Here is a 14,671-nt window from a genome sequence, read left to right on the forward strand (position 1 = left end):
ATTTCTACTAGTTTTTTCTCATAATTCCTATCACCCATTTCCTCCCACTCAGGACTGTATGACTGTAACTTGTTGCTTGTATCCTAAGATTTTTATTAATATTGATTGTTTCCTCATTGCTTATTTGACCCCTATGACAATCATTAAATGTTGTACCGGGGTGGGCTACTGCCCGGAAAGGGGGGGATGCAGTAGGGTAGCAAAAATGGAGCTCCACCCCAGAGCACCCAATTTGCATTGAAAGATGTTGAACGAAAATGCAGGGCGTCCCGCATAAGCCACGCCCACAATGTGGTAGTACCTCATGATTCTTGACAAAGGTATATTTTCTTTTATGTACACTGAGAGCATATGCACCAAGCGGATTCGTTGTGTGTCCAATCACACTTGGCCAATAAAGAATTCTATTCTATTCTTACACGTTACACGTGCCTTCTGCCGCACGAATCCCAGCGACCGATTAGGTCCCACAGAGTTGGCCTTCTCCGGGTCCCGTCGACCAAACAATGTCGGCTGGCGGGACCCAGGGGAAGAGCCTTCTCTGTGGCGGCCCCGGCCCTCTGGAATCAACTCCCTCCAGAGATTCGAATAGCCCCCACCCTCCTTGCCTTCCGTAAAATGCTGAAGATCCACCTTTGTCGCCATGCATGGGGATAATTACCACCTTCTCCCCCCTTTTTTATTATGTTTTTGGCCTCACTGTATGATGGATTAGGTTGAATGTATATGATTGTTTAGTTAGGGATTTTAATATGTATTCATGTTTTTAAATTGATTTAACTTTTACTATTAGATTTGTAATGTATTACTATTATGTTGTGAGCCGCCCCGAGTCTTCGGAGAGGGGCGGCATACAAATCTAATAAACTATAACTATAACTATCATGTGGTTGCAATTTGCCGCCTTCTTTTCTGACCCAGCTTTTACAAGTAGTAATAAGATGTTTATAAGATGCTTATAAATCCCTTTTTATAACAGGGCAGTAACGCTCAGAAGGATGAACAAAAAATCAAATGTAATTAGTCCCAACAAACCTGAGTTTAGTCAAGAAATCCGAATTTCTTGCTGAATACTAGAAACAAGCGGTTTCTAGTATAGAAATGGACATTGCAACCATCATAAATAGGAGTTGGTTGCCAAGCATCTGAATTTTGATCACATGAATGTGGGGATGGTGTAAATAAGGGGTCCCCAACCACCGGGATGCGGACCAGTACCGGGCCGCAAGGCATGTTGCACCGGTCCGCGGAGTCAGCAGCTGCTGTGGAGCCGGCGAGTGCCAAGCTGTTTCCTGTCTCTTTCCCCTCGTGTTCACTCGGGACCGCCGTTTCCCTCGTGCTGAGAAAACCTTTACTTGCTTGCTTGCTTTCTTCCTTTCCTATCTTTCTTCTCTTGTCGAAAGTGGTCTATTTCCTCCTTGCGAAGCCCTCGCAAAGCCCTTGCTCTGCCTGCAGCTCAAACGGAAAGGCTTTGGCATTGTGCAGCTCTTTTTTTGCTAGGCTCCCCCACCCTATTCCCGGGGTCCTGGGTAGGAGCGAAGCCAGTGGTGTGCGTGTGACCATGAAACCCCCACCACCAGCTCCGGTAATTTTCTTTTGGAAGGATTCCTTGCTGCAAGAAAATTACCGGATCTGGTGGTGGGCACTCCAAGCAGGCAGCGATCACAAAGGAAGGTGACTGTGTCCATGGAGGCACCTCCCCCTCCTCTGGGATTCCTTGCTGGAATCCCAGACGGAGCGGGCGGTGGCAGGGGGGTGTCCTCTGAATCTGCTGAAAGGCAAACGGCGGTCCTGAGTGAACGTGAGGGGAAAGAGACAGGAAACCGCCCCTTCCTACACTTCCTCCCTCTGTCACCTCGGTTCCCCCGCAAAATTAAAAAGGGGTGGAGGGAAGAGAGACAATGGAATGATAAGCTATACCCTCATGCTTAATCCCGCCCAAAACCACACCCCTTTCCTCCCCCACCGGGCCATAGAAAAATTGTCTTGCTGAAACTGGTCCCTGGTGGAAAAAAGGTTGGGGACCACTGGTGTAAATGATGGTAAGTGTGAAAAATGATTATAAGTCACTTTTTTTCAATGCCATTATAACTTTTAACAATCACTCCGAGAGCTGTTGTAAGTCAAGGACTACCTCCTCATGAATACAGTCAGCTATTAAAATGAGACTAAGGGATATCAAACATTGCCTATAATTTTTCCAAACTACAAAAACTTCAATGTACAGTTTCGAATGCATAATTTTGTGCAAAAATATCAAACAATGTAATTATAAAACTTACGCTGACAAAAACCAACCATTTCAGATGTAAATGTTTTAACTTGTTTGATGAGTGACATGAAACCAAACTTAATTTGCTGCAGTGTAGTCATTACTATTTCAATCCACTTGGTGCATACAAAATATTTTATGAAAGCATTTAATGGAAATATAATTAGAACATTAGCTGAAGATTGAATGATTCAATTTGTATCCTGCTGCAATCTGATAATGGCCACTTAGTATGCAGCATGAGTGAAATCTGTGAAGCCCGTGGTAAGAAAAGGATTGAAAAATCAAACCACTGAGATAATCACAGATGATGTTATAAAATCTGTGCTACAGTTATTTCTACTTGATATACAATTCTGGTTGCAGAATAAAACAGTGCTGGAAAAAGTCTAAGAGAGGACAACCAAAGTTAGTAGCAGGGTTGGTCTTCTACTGCAGTGTTTTTCAACCAGTGTGCTGTGGCACACTAGTGTGCCGCGGAACATGGTCAGGTGTGCCGCGAGAGGGGAGAGAGAAAGAGAGAGAGAAAGAGAAAGAAAGCAAGAGAGAGAGAGAAAGAAAGAGAAAGAGAGCGAGAGAGAGAGAAAGAAAGAAAGAGAAAGAGAGAAAGCAAGCAAGAGAGAAAACAAAAGCAAGAGAAAGAAAGAGAGACATACACAGAGAGAGACAGAGAGAAAGAAAAAATAGAGGGGGATCGAGAAAGAGAGAGAAAGAAAGAAAGCGAGAAAGAGAGAGAAAGAAAGCAAGAGAGAGAGAAGGAGAGGAAGGGGGAGAGAGAGAGAGAAATGAGAGAAAAAAGGGGAGAAAAAAAGAGAAATGAGAAAATGATTGAGGCAGAGTGAGAGAGAAGAGAGAGAAACAAAAGAGAGAGAGAAGTGACTCTTGATTTAAAGCATATGATAAAAAGCACCCAAAGAATAAGAGAGGAAAGAACCCCTGCCCTCACCTGTTTTTGTGAAAAAATAAGAGAGAAAAAAAACCCAGCCCTCACACGATGGGGGGATAATATGTACTGTGTTACAGTGTCATTTTGTGTCATTTTGGTTGGTGGTGTGCCCCAGGATTTTGTAAATGTAAAAAATGAGCCGTGGCTCAAAAAAGGTTGAAAATCACTGTTCTACTGGACAAAAAGAATGACTATGGTTTTTCAGGTTTGAAAAATGGTTATTGAGGGGCTACATGTTCAAAGTATACGGAATTGTACACGGTATGGAGAAAATCAACAAGAAGATTTCTTTTCCTTTCCCTATACAAATATTGAAACCACAAGACATCTAATGAATAGGAACAAGGAATTAACTTGAGGAATATATTAACATAAATGGCAATTGCCACTAAACCAGAGGTCTTCAAACTTGACAACTTTAAGACTTGTGACTGGAGAATTCTGGGAATTGAAGTCCACAAGTCTTAAAGTTGCCAAGTTTGAGGACCCCTGCACTAAACAGGTACAAGGGATCCCAGGAACTCTGGCTTCTTAGCCTGCTGTTCTCATACCCAAACAGAACAGAAAAGATGTAGAATACTTTTCCCAATTCATTCCATATGAAGTAAAAGGATGCTCCGGAGGGGGGGTGTCTTTCAGCATCACAATGTATACATTCGGACAGAAGGAAAACATAAAATCTCATTGGTTCACAATATTGGACCTGCCTACTCACAGTAGGTACAGAAAATCTTTTATTTGGTCATGTAAAGAATGGGGCAAAAAAACAGAAGGGCAGAAGAATGGACAGGATAGATTGCTTTACAAAATAGACCCATAAAGTATTCCAATAGAAAGACAATCAGGTTCTATAAAGAACTTCAGAAAAACAAAGCAATGCCAGATCAAAATCTCTGTTAAACAGGAAGTAAATAAGATCTTGTCTTCTTCTTGAAAGAGGACAACCCATTCAGATGGAGATAAGAGGGCAATATAACAATTGACTTCTCCCAGTAAACAAAGCAAAGCCAGCAATGATCTTCATTGGCATCCATAACATGGGCCCTTGCCCATTCAGTTTGGTTAACAATCTGCAAGTGACCTCCCTTCCCTTTCCCAAATGAATGGGGCAGTATTAAATACAAAGTATTAAGATAGATATAAATGCAATGCTAGTACAAATAGAATGACCAACTTTAATACATGCTCAGTCACTCAAGCCCTCATCATCTCAAGCTTGGACTGTTTCAAAGTGGTCTACCTGGTGCTTCTCTTGAAGAACATTTTGGAAGCTACAACTACTGCAGAGTGAGCCGGTGTGAGTAGTTCTTCGATTGGGAACAACTTGCCTCTAAATTCCCTCAGCTGCAGGGAATAAATGTGGGAGACGGTGTGTCACCTACTCCAGCTCGTGATCTCTCTACTGGACATTGTAAAAAGTAAATGTTATGCTTAGGTGGACCTTATCTCAATGAAGCAGGATTAATTTTTATGTTAGGTAGGCTACAGAAAGAAGTAAAATGGCGGTAGCAATTCAAAACTGAACCTGACAAAGAAAGTGAAAAATTGTTAGAAGAGAAATATGTATAGCTGAGGGTTGAACTTACTAGGGGGTCCTTAGCGGTCTCTGAGCTTGGTGGTTTTCTTGCTCACATTTCATTAAAAAAACTAGGGGTTTTGTGGTAATGAGATGTCTTCAAGGAAACCACTAATCAAAAGCAAGAGAGAGAGGGACAGAGAGAGAGAGAAAGAAATCAAGAGAGAGGGAGAGAAAGAAAGCAAGGGAGAGAAAGAGGGACAGAGAAAGAAAGCAAGAGAGAGAGAAAGAAGGAGGGACAGAGAGAAAGAGAATGAGTAAGAGAGAAAGAAAACAAGAGAGAGAAAGAGGGACAGAGAGAAAGAGAGAGAGAGAGAGAAAGGAATAGAGAGGGAGAGAGAAAGGAAGAAGGAGAGATACAAAGAAAGTGAGTGAGAGAGAAAGAAAGTGAGAGAGTGAGAGAGAGAGAAAGAAAAAAGGAGAGAAAGGAAGAGAGAGAGAAAGGAAGAGAAAACTCGGTAAGGAGTTGGGGACTTGCTCCACTTCACCTCCTCCTCCTCCCTCAAGGCGGCAGCATTAAGAAAACCGCAGGGGTTTTTTTATAGTCCGGCCCTCCAATACTCTGAGGGACAGTGAACTGGCCCCCTTTGTAAAAAGTTTGGGGACCCCTGCACTAATCTCAGACTCCAAAGTGAAAAACACACAACACAAGAAACCATACTATTAAGAGACAGTACATTTGAAGTGGAGATGCAACAGCTGTTTGCTTCTTTTTTCTGAATATTTTTTCTCTGAGAAATAAATGCTTTTGGCATCTTTGCACACTGCGTGAACATTTGTAAGTAAGGGCGAATTTTCCCTGTTACCTGCATGAGCTGCTGCTTCAGTTTCTGCATTTCAGAGATGTTCAGCTCACTGAAGAGGTCAGAGACCGGATGCAAAGATTCTCCTTTTCTAACGCCGGGAGTCCGAAAATCCCCATTCAGCTTCATGTGAGGTCCATGAATATGTCCATTCATCTTGTCATCATTATTAGGCTCATTCCCGTCTTCTCCAAACTTTAATCCATCTACTGAGATATTAATGTGATTATTATACATGCTATCATTTAAATTGATATACTGAGACAGTTCCTTCCTCAAATTGTTCTTCTGCTCCCTTTCATTTTTTAATGTGTCCAAGGCCTCCTCTAGTTGATGTTCCGCAATCTCCTTCAACCGGATGGCGTCTTCTAGCTGGCTATTAAGCAACACGGTCTCTTCTTCAAATCGCTTTATCTCATGTTTCAAGCCTTCGTATTCAACCTGAATTAAATAAAATAAAGAAGATTCATAATGCTAAAAGTTGGATTTATACACAATCTGCCATGTGCCGCTTCTCTTCAAATAAATGTCTACAAAATGAAGCATTGTGTTTTGTATTTTGTACATTGTATTTAACTCATCATTCCCATCACAAGGACAGTTTTTCCCCGAATGCCATCACTCTGCTAAACAAATAATTCCATCAACACTGTCAAACTATTTACTAAGTTTGAACTACTCTTACTACTAGTTTTTTCTCATCATTCCTGTCACCCTTTTCCTACCACTTATGACTCTATGACTGTAACTTGTTGCTTGTATCCTTAAGATTTTTATTAATATTGATTGTTTCTTCATTGCTTATCTGACCCCTATGACAATCATTAAGTGTTGTACCACATGATTCTTGAGAAATATATATATATTTTTATGTGCACTGAGAGTTTATGCATCAAAGACAAATTCCTTGTGTGTCCAATCATGCTAAGCCAATAAAGAATTCTATTCTATTCTATTCATTGTGCAAAGGGTAAGCAAAGGAGATATTACAGATTGAATAAACTTAGCGCTGTAAAGGCATGGTAATTCTATTGTTATATGTTATCTCTTGGAATAATTAATAATTGTATCACCACAGAATTGCCACATGTTAGCAGAGTTAAAATGTAATAGTAGAATTAGGGGGTCAATCTATTTTCCAAAGCACGAGAAAGCAAGAGAAGAAAGTACAGGAAACTAATGAAGAAAACAAGCAACCTAGAACTAAGGAGAAATTTTCTAACAGTGGGAACAATTAATCAGTGGAACAACTTGCCTCCAGAAGTTGAGAGTGCTCCATTATTGGAACTGTTAAGAAGAGACTGGACAGCCTCTCATCTGGAATGGTATAAGGGCAGAGATTGCCAACCTTTTTGCACCAGTGACCAGTTTTGTGGAAGGCAATTTTTCCATGGACCGAGAGAAGGAAGGAAAAAGCATGCTACCTAGATCGCTTGTGTGTGCAGTTTACAATAGTGTGAGAAAAGATAGAAAGTTGCTCTCTTTTAGAATATAAATCGCATAAAGGGAATTATAAAGATTCTTCAGCAAGGTCAAGCAGGAAACCACCAAAGGAAAGAGGTTAATTATTGTGTGTCAGCTTGACCAAAAGGTTTAAAGAAATGCACCCAAGAAGTATGAAAGGTATGATAAAGCACATCCTGTTGTAAATTGTAAAGGAAATCACGGGTCGTTAAATTGACAGGAAATGTAAGCAACAAACAAAAGAATTTACATCAGTCACCTACTTGATGTAAGCAGACAGGACTTGGGGAGGAACCAGAAGTATAATGTACATTGTGAGGAGACATTATAAAAACTTCAAATAGCGTGCTTTACTATCTCAATCCAACTTGGGAAAGGACATGTGGAGGCCTGATTTTGCAAACGCAATACAATAAAACTCTCTTTGTTTACACATCAGAGTTGTCTGGCGAATTAGCAAGTATACATTTTGGGTGATTTAAATCTCACAATAAGGTTTACACTCCTATGAGAATATAATGACTGATGATCTGAGGTAGAGCGGATGTGTCGATGCTAACACTAGGGAATGGCTGCAACTACAGATGAAGCTTCCCTCAATCAGCGGTCGTCCACCTCCAGCTCTATGACGCAGCTCCGGACAGCCAGAGGTGGGTTCCTACCAGTTCTAACCAGTTCTTTAAAACTGTTAGTGAAGAGTTGCGAAGGGTTCAAAGATAGACAAAGACAATGTAGGAGTGATTGAAAGAGGAAGAAGAATCGCTTTATTTTCCAGCCACCTTTCTTATAATGAACTGTTATCTCTATCCTACTTTGGCTGTGCACATGCGCAGTTGTAAACACATCGATATATCATTGATAATGTTGCAGGTGTAAGGACAAAATGTTAGGGAGTTTAATGTTTCCAAATGTAAAATAATGCACTTGGGCAAAAGGAATCCTCAATCTGAGTATTGTAGTGGCAGAAGAGAAGGATTTAGAGGTAGTGATTTCTGACAGTCTCAAAATGGGTGAACAGTGCAGTCAGGTAGTAGGGGAAGCAAGTAGAATGCTTGGCTACATAGCTAGAGGTATAACAAGCAGGAAGAGGGAGATTGTGATCTCGCTGTATAGAGCGCTGGTGAGACCACATTTGGAATACTGTGTTCAGTTCTGGAGACCTCACCTACAAATGATATTGATAAAATTGAATGGGTCCAAAGACGGGCTACAAAAATGGTGGAAGGTCTTAAGCATAAAACTTATCAGGAAGGACTTCATGAACTCAATCTGTATAGTCTGGGGGACAGAAGGGAAAGGGGGGACATGATCAAAACATTTAAATACGTTAAAGGGTTAAATAAGATTCAGGAGAGGTGTTTTTAATAGGAAAGTGAACACAAGAACAAGGAGGCACAATCTGAGGTTAGTTGGGGGAAAGATTGGAAAATATTATTTTACTGAAATAGTAGATGTTTGGAACAAATGTCCAGAAGACGTGGTTGGTAAATCCACAGTAACTTAATTTAAACATGCCTGGGATAAACATATACCTATCCTAGGATAAAATACAGGAAATAGTATAAGGGCAGACTAGATGGACCATGAGGTCTTTTTCTGCCGCCAATCTTCCATGCTTCTATGTTTACAGGAGAATCTTGACAGCAGATAAAGAATGTGTTTTGATGGTACCAGCCGGCAGGCTTGAACTTTCCAGGTCTTCCCAAAGCTCCTGAGTTGCAAGGCCTGAGTAAAAAGCCCGTGTTAACCTATGCTAATAGCATGATATGAACTGAGCATCCATATGTGGCTTTTTGGCATATCTGGGCTTGCCCAACCGTATGACCTTTGACCGACACAAAGAATACTACATGTTGGTAACTTGGTGATGATGCTACAGAGCCAGTTCTGTTGGTGTCCCCATGGGCACCGCACAAGCAGAAGCTATTTTTTGATTGCTGAGGGTGCCCACATAAAGTTGGCGTGTGCGCATGGCATGACCCTGAGCGGGCCGGCAGCTGAAGGATCCAGAACCCACCCCTGCTAAGAGCCCATAGACTGATATCGGTCCATGGCTTGGAGGTTGGAAAAGCCCTGGTATAGGGTTTCCTACTTGAGCAGGAGGTTGAACTAGAAGACCTGAAAGGTATTTTATTATTTATTTATTTATTTATTTATTTATTTATTTATTACTTAGATTTGTATGCCGCCCCTCTCCACTAGTACAGTGGTACCTCTACCTAAGAATTTATTTATTTATTTATTCATTAGATTTGTATGCCGCCCTTCTCCGTAGACTCGGAGCGTCTAACAACAATAATAAAAACAGCATATAACAAATCTAATACAGTGATCCCTCTATTATCGCGAGGGTTCCGTTCCAAGACCCCTCGCGATAATCGATTATTCGCGATGTAGGGTTGCGGAAGTAAAAACACCATCTGCGCATGCGCGCCCTTTTTTTCTATGGCCGCGCATGCGTAGATGGTGGAGTTTGTGTTCCCCGCCGCCCACGCAAAGGGGAAACCCCGATTCGGCTCCTCGCTGCTGCTGCGCTACCGAGCAGATCAGCTGCTGGGCGGCCGAAGGAACCTTCCCTGGGTCTTCCCGGCTGCCCACGCAAAGGGGAAACCCCGGCTCCTCGCTGATGCCCGCCGCTCGCCCGCCCGCCAGCAAGAGGGGGAAGACCGAGGGAAGGTTCCTTCGGCCGCCTAGCAGCTGATCTGCTCGGCGCAGCAGCAGCGAGCAGACGAAGATCGGGGTTTCCCAGCCGCCCACGCAAAGGGGAAACCCCGGCTCCTCGCTGATGCCCCCGCTCGCCTGCCCGCCGCCCGCCGCCCGCCAGCAAGAGGGGGAGAGATAGAGAAAGAGAGAGAAGGAAAGAAAGAGATGAGAGAGGGAGGAAGAGAGTGTGAGATAGGAAGAAGCAAGATAGAGAAAGAGAGAGAGAAAGAAAGATGAGAAAGGAAGGAAGAGAGTGACATCATCGGGTGGGGGGAAATCGCGATATAGCGTTTTGCGAAGATCGAGATCGCGAAGATCGAGGGATCACTGTATTTAAAATAGCTAAAAAACACTTATTAAAAACCAAACATACACACAAACATACCATGCATAAATTGTATAGGCCTAGGGGGAAGGAATATCTCAATTCCCCCATACCTGATGACAGAGGTGGGTTTTAAGGAGCTTATGAAAGGCGAGGAGGGTGGGGGCAATTCTGATCTCTGGGGGGAGCTGGTTCCAGAGGGGCAGGGCCAACACAGAGAAGGCTCTTCCCCTGCTTCTACTTCAAACTTTTCTAGATAAGAACTGGGTGTTCAACATTTTGTTGCCTTTTCCCAAGAACCATTTTCCACTTACAAACCCAAGCCTCCGAAACTGTAACCAGAAAGGGCAGGGAGAAACCTCAGTGGGGCTTCTCTAGGAATCTCCTGGGAGGAAACAGGGCCAGGAAAGGTGGGGAGAAGCCTCTGTGGGGCCTCTCTAGGAATCTCCTGGGAGGAAACAGGGCCAGAAAAGGCAGGGAGAAGCCTCCATGGGGCCTCTCTAGGAATCTCCTGGGAGTTAACAGGGCCTCCACCCTCCCTGTGATTTCCCCAATTGCATGCATTATTTGCTTTTACATTGATTCCTATGGGAAATATTGCTTCTTCTTACAAACTTTTCTGCTTAAGAACCTGGTCACGGAAGGAATTAAGTTTGTAAGTAGAGGTACCACTCTATATGATAATTCTATACACTATATTTTATCTAATAAATTACTTATAATTTGTAAGAGTAACCGAGATTTGCACCTTTTCTGTCACCAAAATGAAGATTATCAAGCCCATTTCATGATACACACTTCTCAGTAAAGTGAACTGACCTTTAAGTACACCCATCACATTTAATAGGAAAGAGTTGTAAAGAACAAATAGTTCAACTGCTTCTAATTGTGCTATTCAGGCCAGAGCTTAAATTACAGATTTCTAAAAGGACTAGGGTATATATGATCCTTGCATAAGAGCAGTATATTCTGGGATGGTCCCTGTAAAAAGTGCTTGCTGAGAATTCCTAATCCCTTTTCTGGCATATGGACAAATGCTCACTCTTCTTTCTTGTTTGCTGTCTTGCATTTTAACTACAATGCTGCCTAATTTTGACTTTGCCTCTTGATTCTTCATAGCAGAACAGACCTTGATTTTGTATTCTCTGCATTTGATAAATGGATTATGTGCCATCAAGTTGTTGTCAATTGTTAGTAATTTATATTTTCTCCATTCTCTACAGTGTAGAGTCTACACTCTATCTTTAATTTTTTTTTATTTTCTGTTTCCTATATGATTTATTTTATGCATTTTTGAGACAAAAGGAAGGAAAGGAGAAAGAGGAATGATAAAGCAGTTAAAGGATGCAGATGTAACACTCAATTAGCACCTTTCAGGACCAATAACAGAAACTAAAGGAAACAGTTGTTTTAGGTGAATTGCATGGCTAGTACAAATGAACAAAAGCAGTTCTTGCTTTATTTCCTTGAAAAAGAAACTAAATATATCAAAGAGAAAGAAACAAACAAGGCCAGGACAAAGTGTGATAATATACTGCTCAAAAAACTAAAGGGAACACTCAAAGAACACATCCTAGATCTGAGTGAATGAAATATTCTCATTGAATACTTTGTTCTGTACAAGGTTGAATGTGCTGACAACATGTGAAATTGATTGTCAATCAGTGTTGCTTCCTAAGTAGACAGTTTGATTTCACAGAAGTTTGACTTACTTGGAGTTATATTGTGTGATGAGCGAACCCAATGGTGTTCGGGTTCGGCAAGTTTGGATGAACTTTACACAAAATTCGGCCGAACCTGAACCTAACCCGAACTCGAACCCGAACGGGGAACCCCTCCCACGAAGAGATTCCGTGGCGGAGCTTTGACATCACCGGCAGGTTGCTAAGGATGCCAAGGTGATCACTTCCTGGATTCCATAGAATCCAGAAAGTGATCACCTTGGCATCCTTAGCAACCTGCCGGTGACGTCAAAACTCCACCCCCGGAATCTCTTCGTGGAAGGGATTCCCCAGCTCCTTCACAGGGAGGTCTTCACGTAAAAATAAACATTGTTATTTTTACATAAAAGGACACTGCAGCAGCGCTGCAAGCAAAGGGCGGTCCTTTCACGTAAAAATAAACATGTTTATTTTTACGTGAAAGGACTGCCCTTTGCTTGCAGCGCCACTGCGGTGTCCTTTCACGTAAAAATAAACATTGAATTACTATGTTTTCATATATGTTGTGAGCTGCCCCGAGTCCTCGGAGAGTGGCGGCATACAAATCCAATAAATAAATAAATAACTACCTCCCCCCCCCCCGATGTCCATACTGCTCCCACCCTATTGGCCTTCCAAAAGGCATAAAAGATCTAGCCTTGCCGGCAGGCCTGGCAACCATGAGAGTTAACACCAAGTCACAGCCGAATTGCAATTGTTTAGTATATATGTGTGTGCAATTGTACAGCTTATTTGGGGTTTTACGGGTCAGTTTAATTGTGGTTTTATTGTTTTTATTGTCTTATATTTGACTTATTTTATTATATTATTTTATGTTGTAAGCCACGCTGAGTCCCATGGGATTGGGTGACATATAAGTCAAACAAATAAATGTATTGTTTGATTGATTAATAGCCCCCTGCCTCACTTCTTTTCATTAAACTAGCCATGTCCAGTTCCTGCAACGGTTTTTCATATGTTTTAGCTTCCAGTCCCCTAACCATCTTTCCAGTCCCCTAACCAGACTCTTTCTAGAGTCTCAACATCCTTTTTGCATTGTGGTGACCAAAACTGGTTGCAGTATTCCAAGTGTGGCCTTACCAAGGGATTATAAAGTGGTATTAACACTTTGTGTGATCTTGATTCCATCCCTCTGTTAATGCAGCCTAGAACTGGGTTGGTTTTTTTGGGGAAAAAAAACACACTTATGCACACTGCTGGCTCGTATTTAAATAATTGTCCACTAGGATTCCAAGGTCCCTCTCACAGTTACTACTGTTGAGTAAGGTACGACATATACTGTACCTGTGCATTTTGTTTTTCTTTCCTAAATGTAGAGCCTTATTTTTTTTCACCATTGAATTTCATTTGTGGGTGGCTTCCTGGGAGAGGCCAACATAGGATGAAAAGTCTATAAGTGGGGGTTTTGTAAGTTTGCATAGGGGCTTGTTAGGTTTATGAGAGGCTTTTTTTGCCTGTGAAATTGGATGGCAAGGGGATGACTCAGGTGACACATGGGTATTTTGTTCCTACATTTTTCCTGAAACAGCATCTCTTTTGTAATAGGATACATACTGCATCTGAGAATTTGACATGACTACTTTTTTAAATCTTTTGTTGAAAAATCCACTTCTGCTCACCTGATTCTGCTTCAGGGTGGAAACCAGCTTTTGCAAAGTAATGTTCTCTTCTTCAAGCTCAGTATAATCCTGAAGAAGCCGTGCCTCTCTAAATTTATACTCTCGGATTTCATCTTTCATCCGAATTCTCTGCAGCTCTGCCATTTCATTGTTCTGAAAAACAGAAAACAATTCCACACATTGGTTTTTCGTTTCTATTCAACCATCCAAAGAAAAACAGAAAGAAAAAAGACACAATCAAAGTCAGTTTGGAACATGTAATCAAAATAAAATTTCCATTGGTATATTTATTATATCACTGAATCAAATCAATATATGCGGAAGAGGGGGGAAAGCTGTAATGTTGCAGTATAGCAAATTATGTTAGGATAGGATTGTATTAAATCTGGATTTCTAGCATAAAAAATACTCTATTTCTATAAAACCCAGGACAAGGAACTGCCTAATCTGCATTCCTGGCAGTTACAACAGGGAAACAAACGGGGCTCAGATAAACATCTCAAATAAACAAAGTTTTCACCACTCCGGACAGGACATTATAGGATCAAAGGGGGGAAATTTTCATTGCCTGGAGCACACAAACAGCAGGGCAATTAAGGAAGATTAGCCAGATAAAGTAGAAGCCTTCAGAGAAATTAGGTGTGAATAAACATCTGCTTTTAGGAAGTTCCAAGGAGATTGTTTCTTGATATCTATGGGAAAGGAAGAACTCAAAAGGATACGTTTGAAGCTGTATGGTTGGATGTATCATTTGACATGTATATGTAATTATACCCCATTTCCTTATGTTCGCAAATAAAAAGGAGCGCATGGCTCTACTCCATGTCACTCAACCCAGAGAGAGAATGTGTCCAGGTTCTTCTTTCTAGGATTCGCTTTCGTGGGTGACCCCACACATGGCTGGGTCACACTTAGCCTCTTTTGAAGGCATAGCTTTCATTAGGGACTCAGCAGCATCCACACTGTAAACTTAATTTTTCTCTTGAGCGCAGATATGTAGTCATGGCATGAATGGTTTTTGATTTCCTGTTACAATTTGGTAGCAAAATTTCAAGTGTTTGTGGGTATTTTATTTTATTTATTTTATTTATTTATTCGATTTTTATGCCGCCCTTCTCCTTAGACTCAGGGCAGCTTACAACATGTTAGCAATAGCACTTTTTAACAGAGCCAGCATATTGCCCCCACAATCCGGGTCCTCATTTTACCCAGCTCGGAAGGATGGAAGGCTGAGTCAACCTT

At 41.6% G+C, this 14,671-nt stretch overlaps 1 protein-coding gene across 2 annotated transcripts in view; it reads right to left on the minus strand.

The window, feature by feature from the left end:
* Positions 1–14,671, minus strand: part of BICD1 (BICD cargo adaptor 1) — a 121,239-nt gene that overhangs the window by 57,440 nt on the left and 49,128 nt on the right. For both annotated transcript variants that reach the window (XM_070756429.1, XM_070756428.1), the window contains exons 3-4: positions 13,430–13,582; positions 5,601–6,038 (exon numbers count right to left, since the gene is read on the minus strand). In XM_070756429.1, the coding sequence (XP_070612530.1) occupies positions 5,601–6,038; positions 13,430–13,582 (591 nt within the window). The remainder of the gene's footprint in view (positions 1–5,600; positions 6,039–13,429; positions 13,583–14,671) is intronic.

The sequence above is a fragment of the Erythrolamprus reginae genome, chromosome 6 (genome assembly GCF_031021105.1).
Source record: "Erythrolamprus reginae isolate rEryReg1 chromosome 6, rEryReg1.hap1, whole genome shotgun sequence".
In the NCBI taxonomy this organism is placed as follows: Eukaryota; Metazoa; Chordata; class Lepidosauria; order Squamata; family Dipsadidae; genus Erythrolamprus; species Erythrolamprus reginae.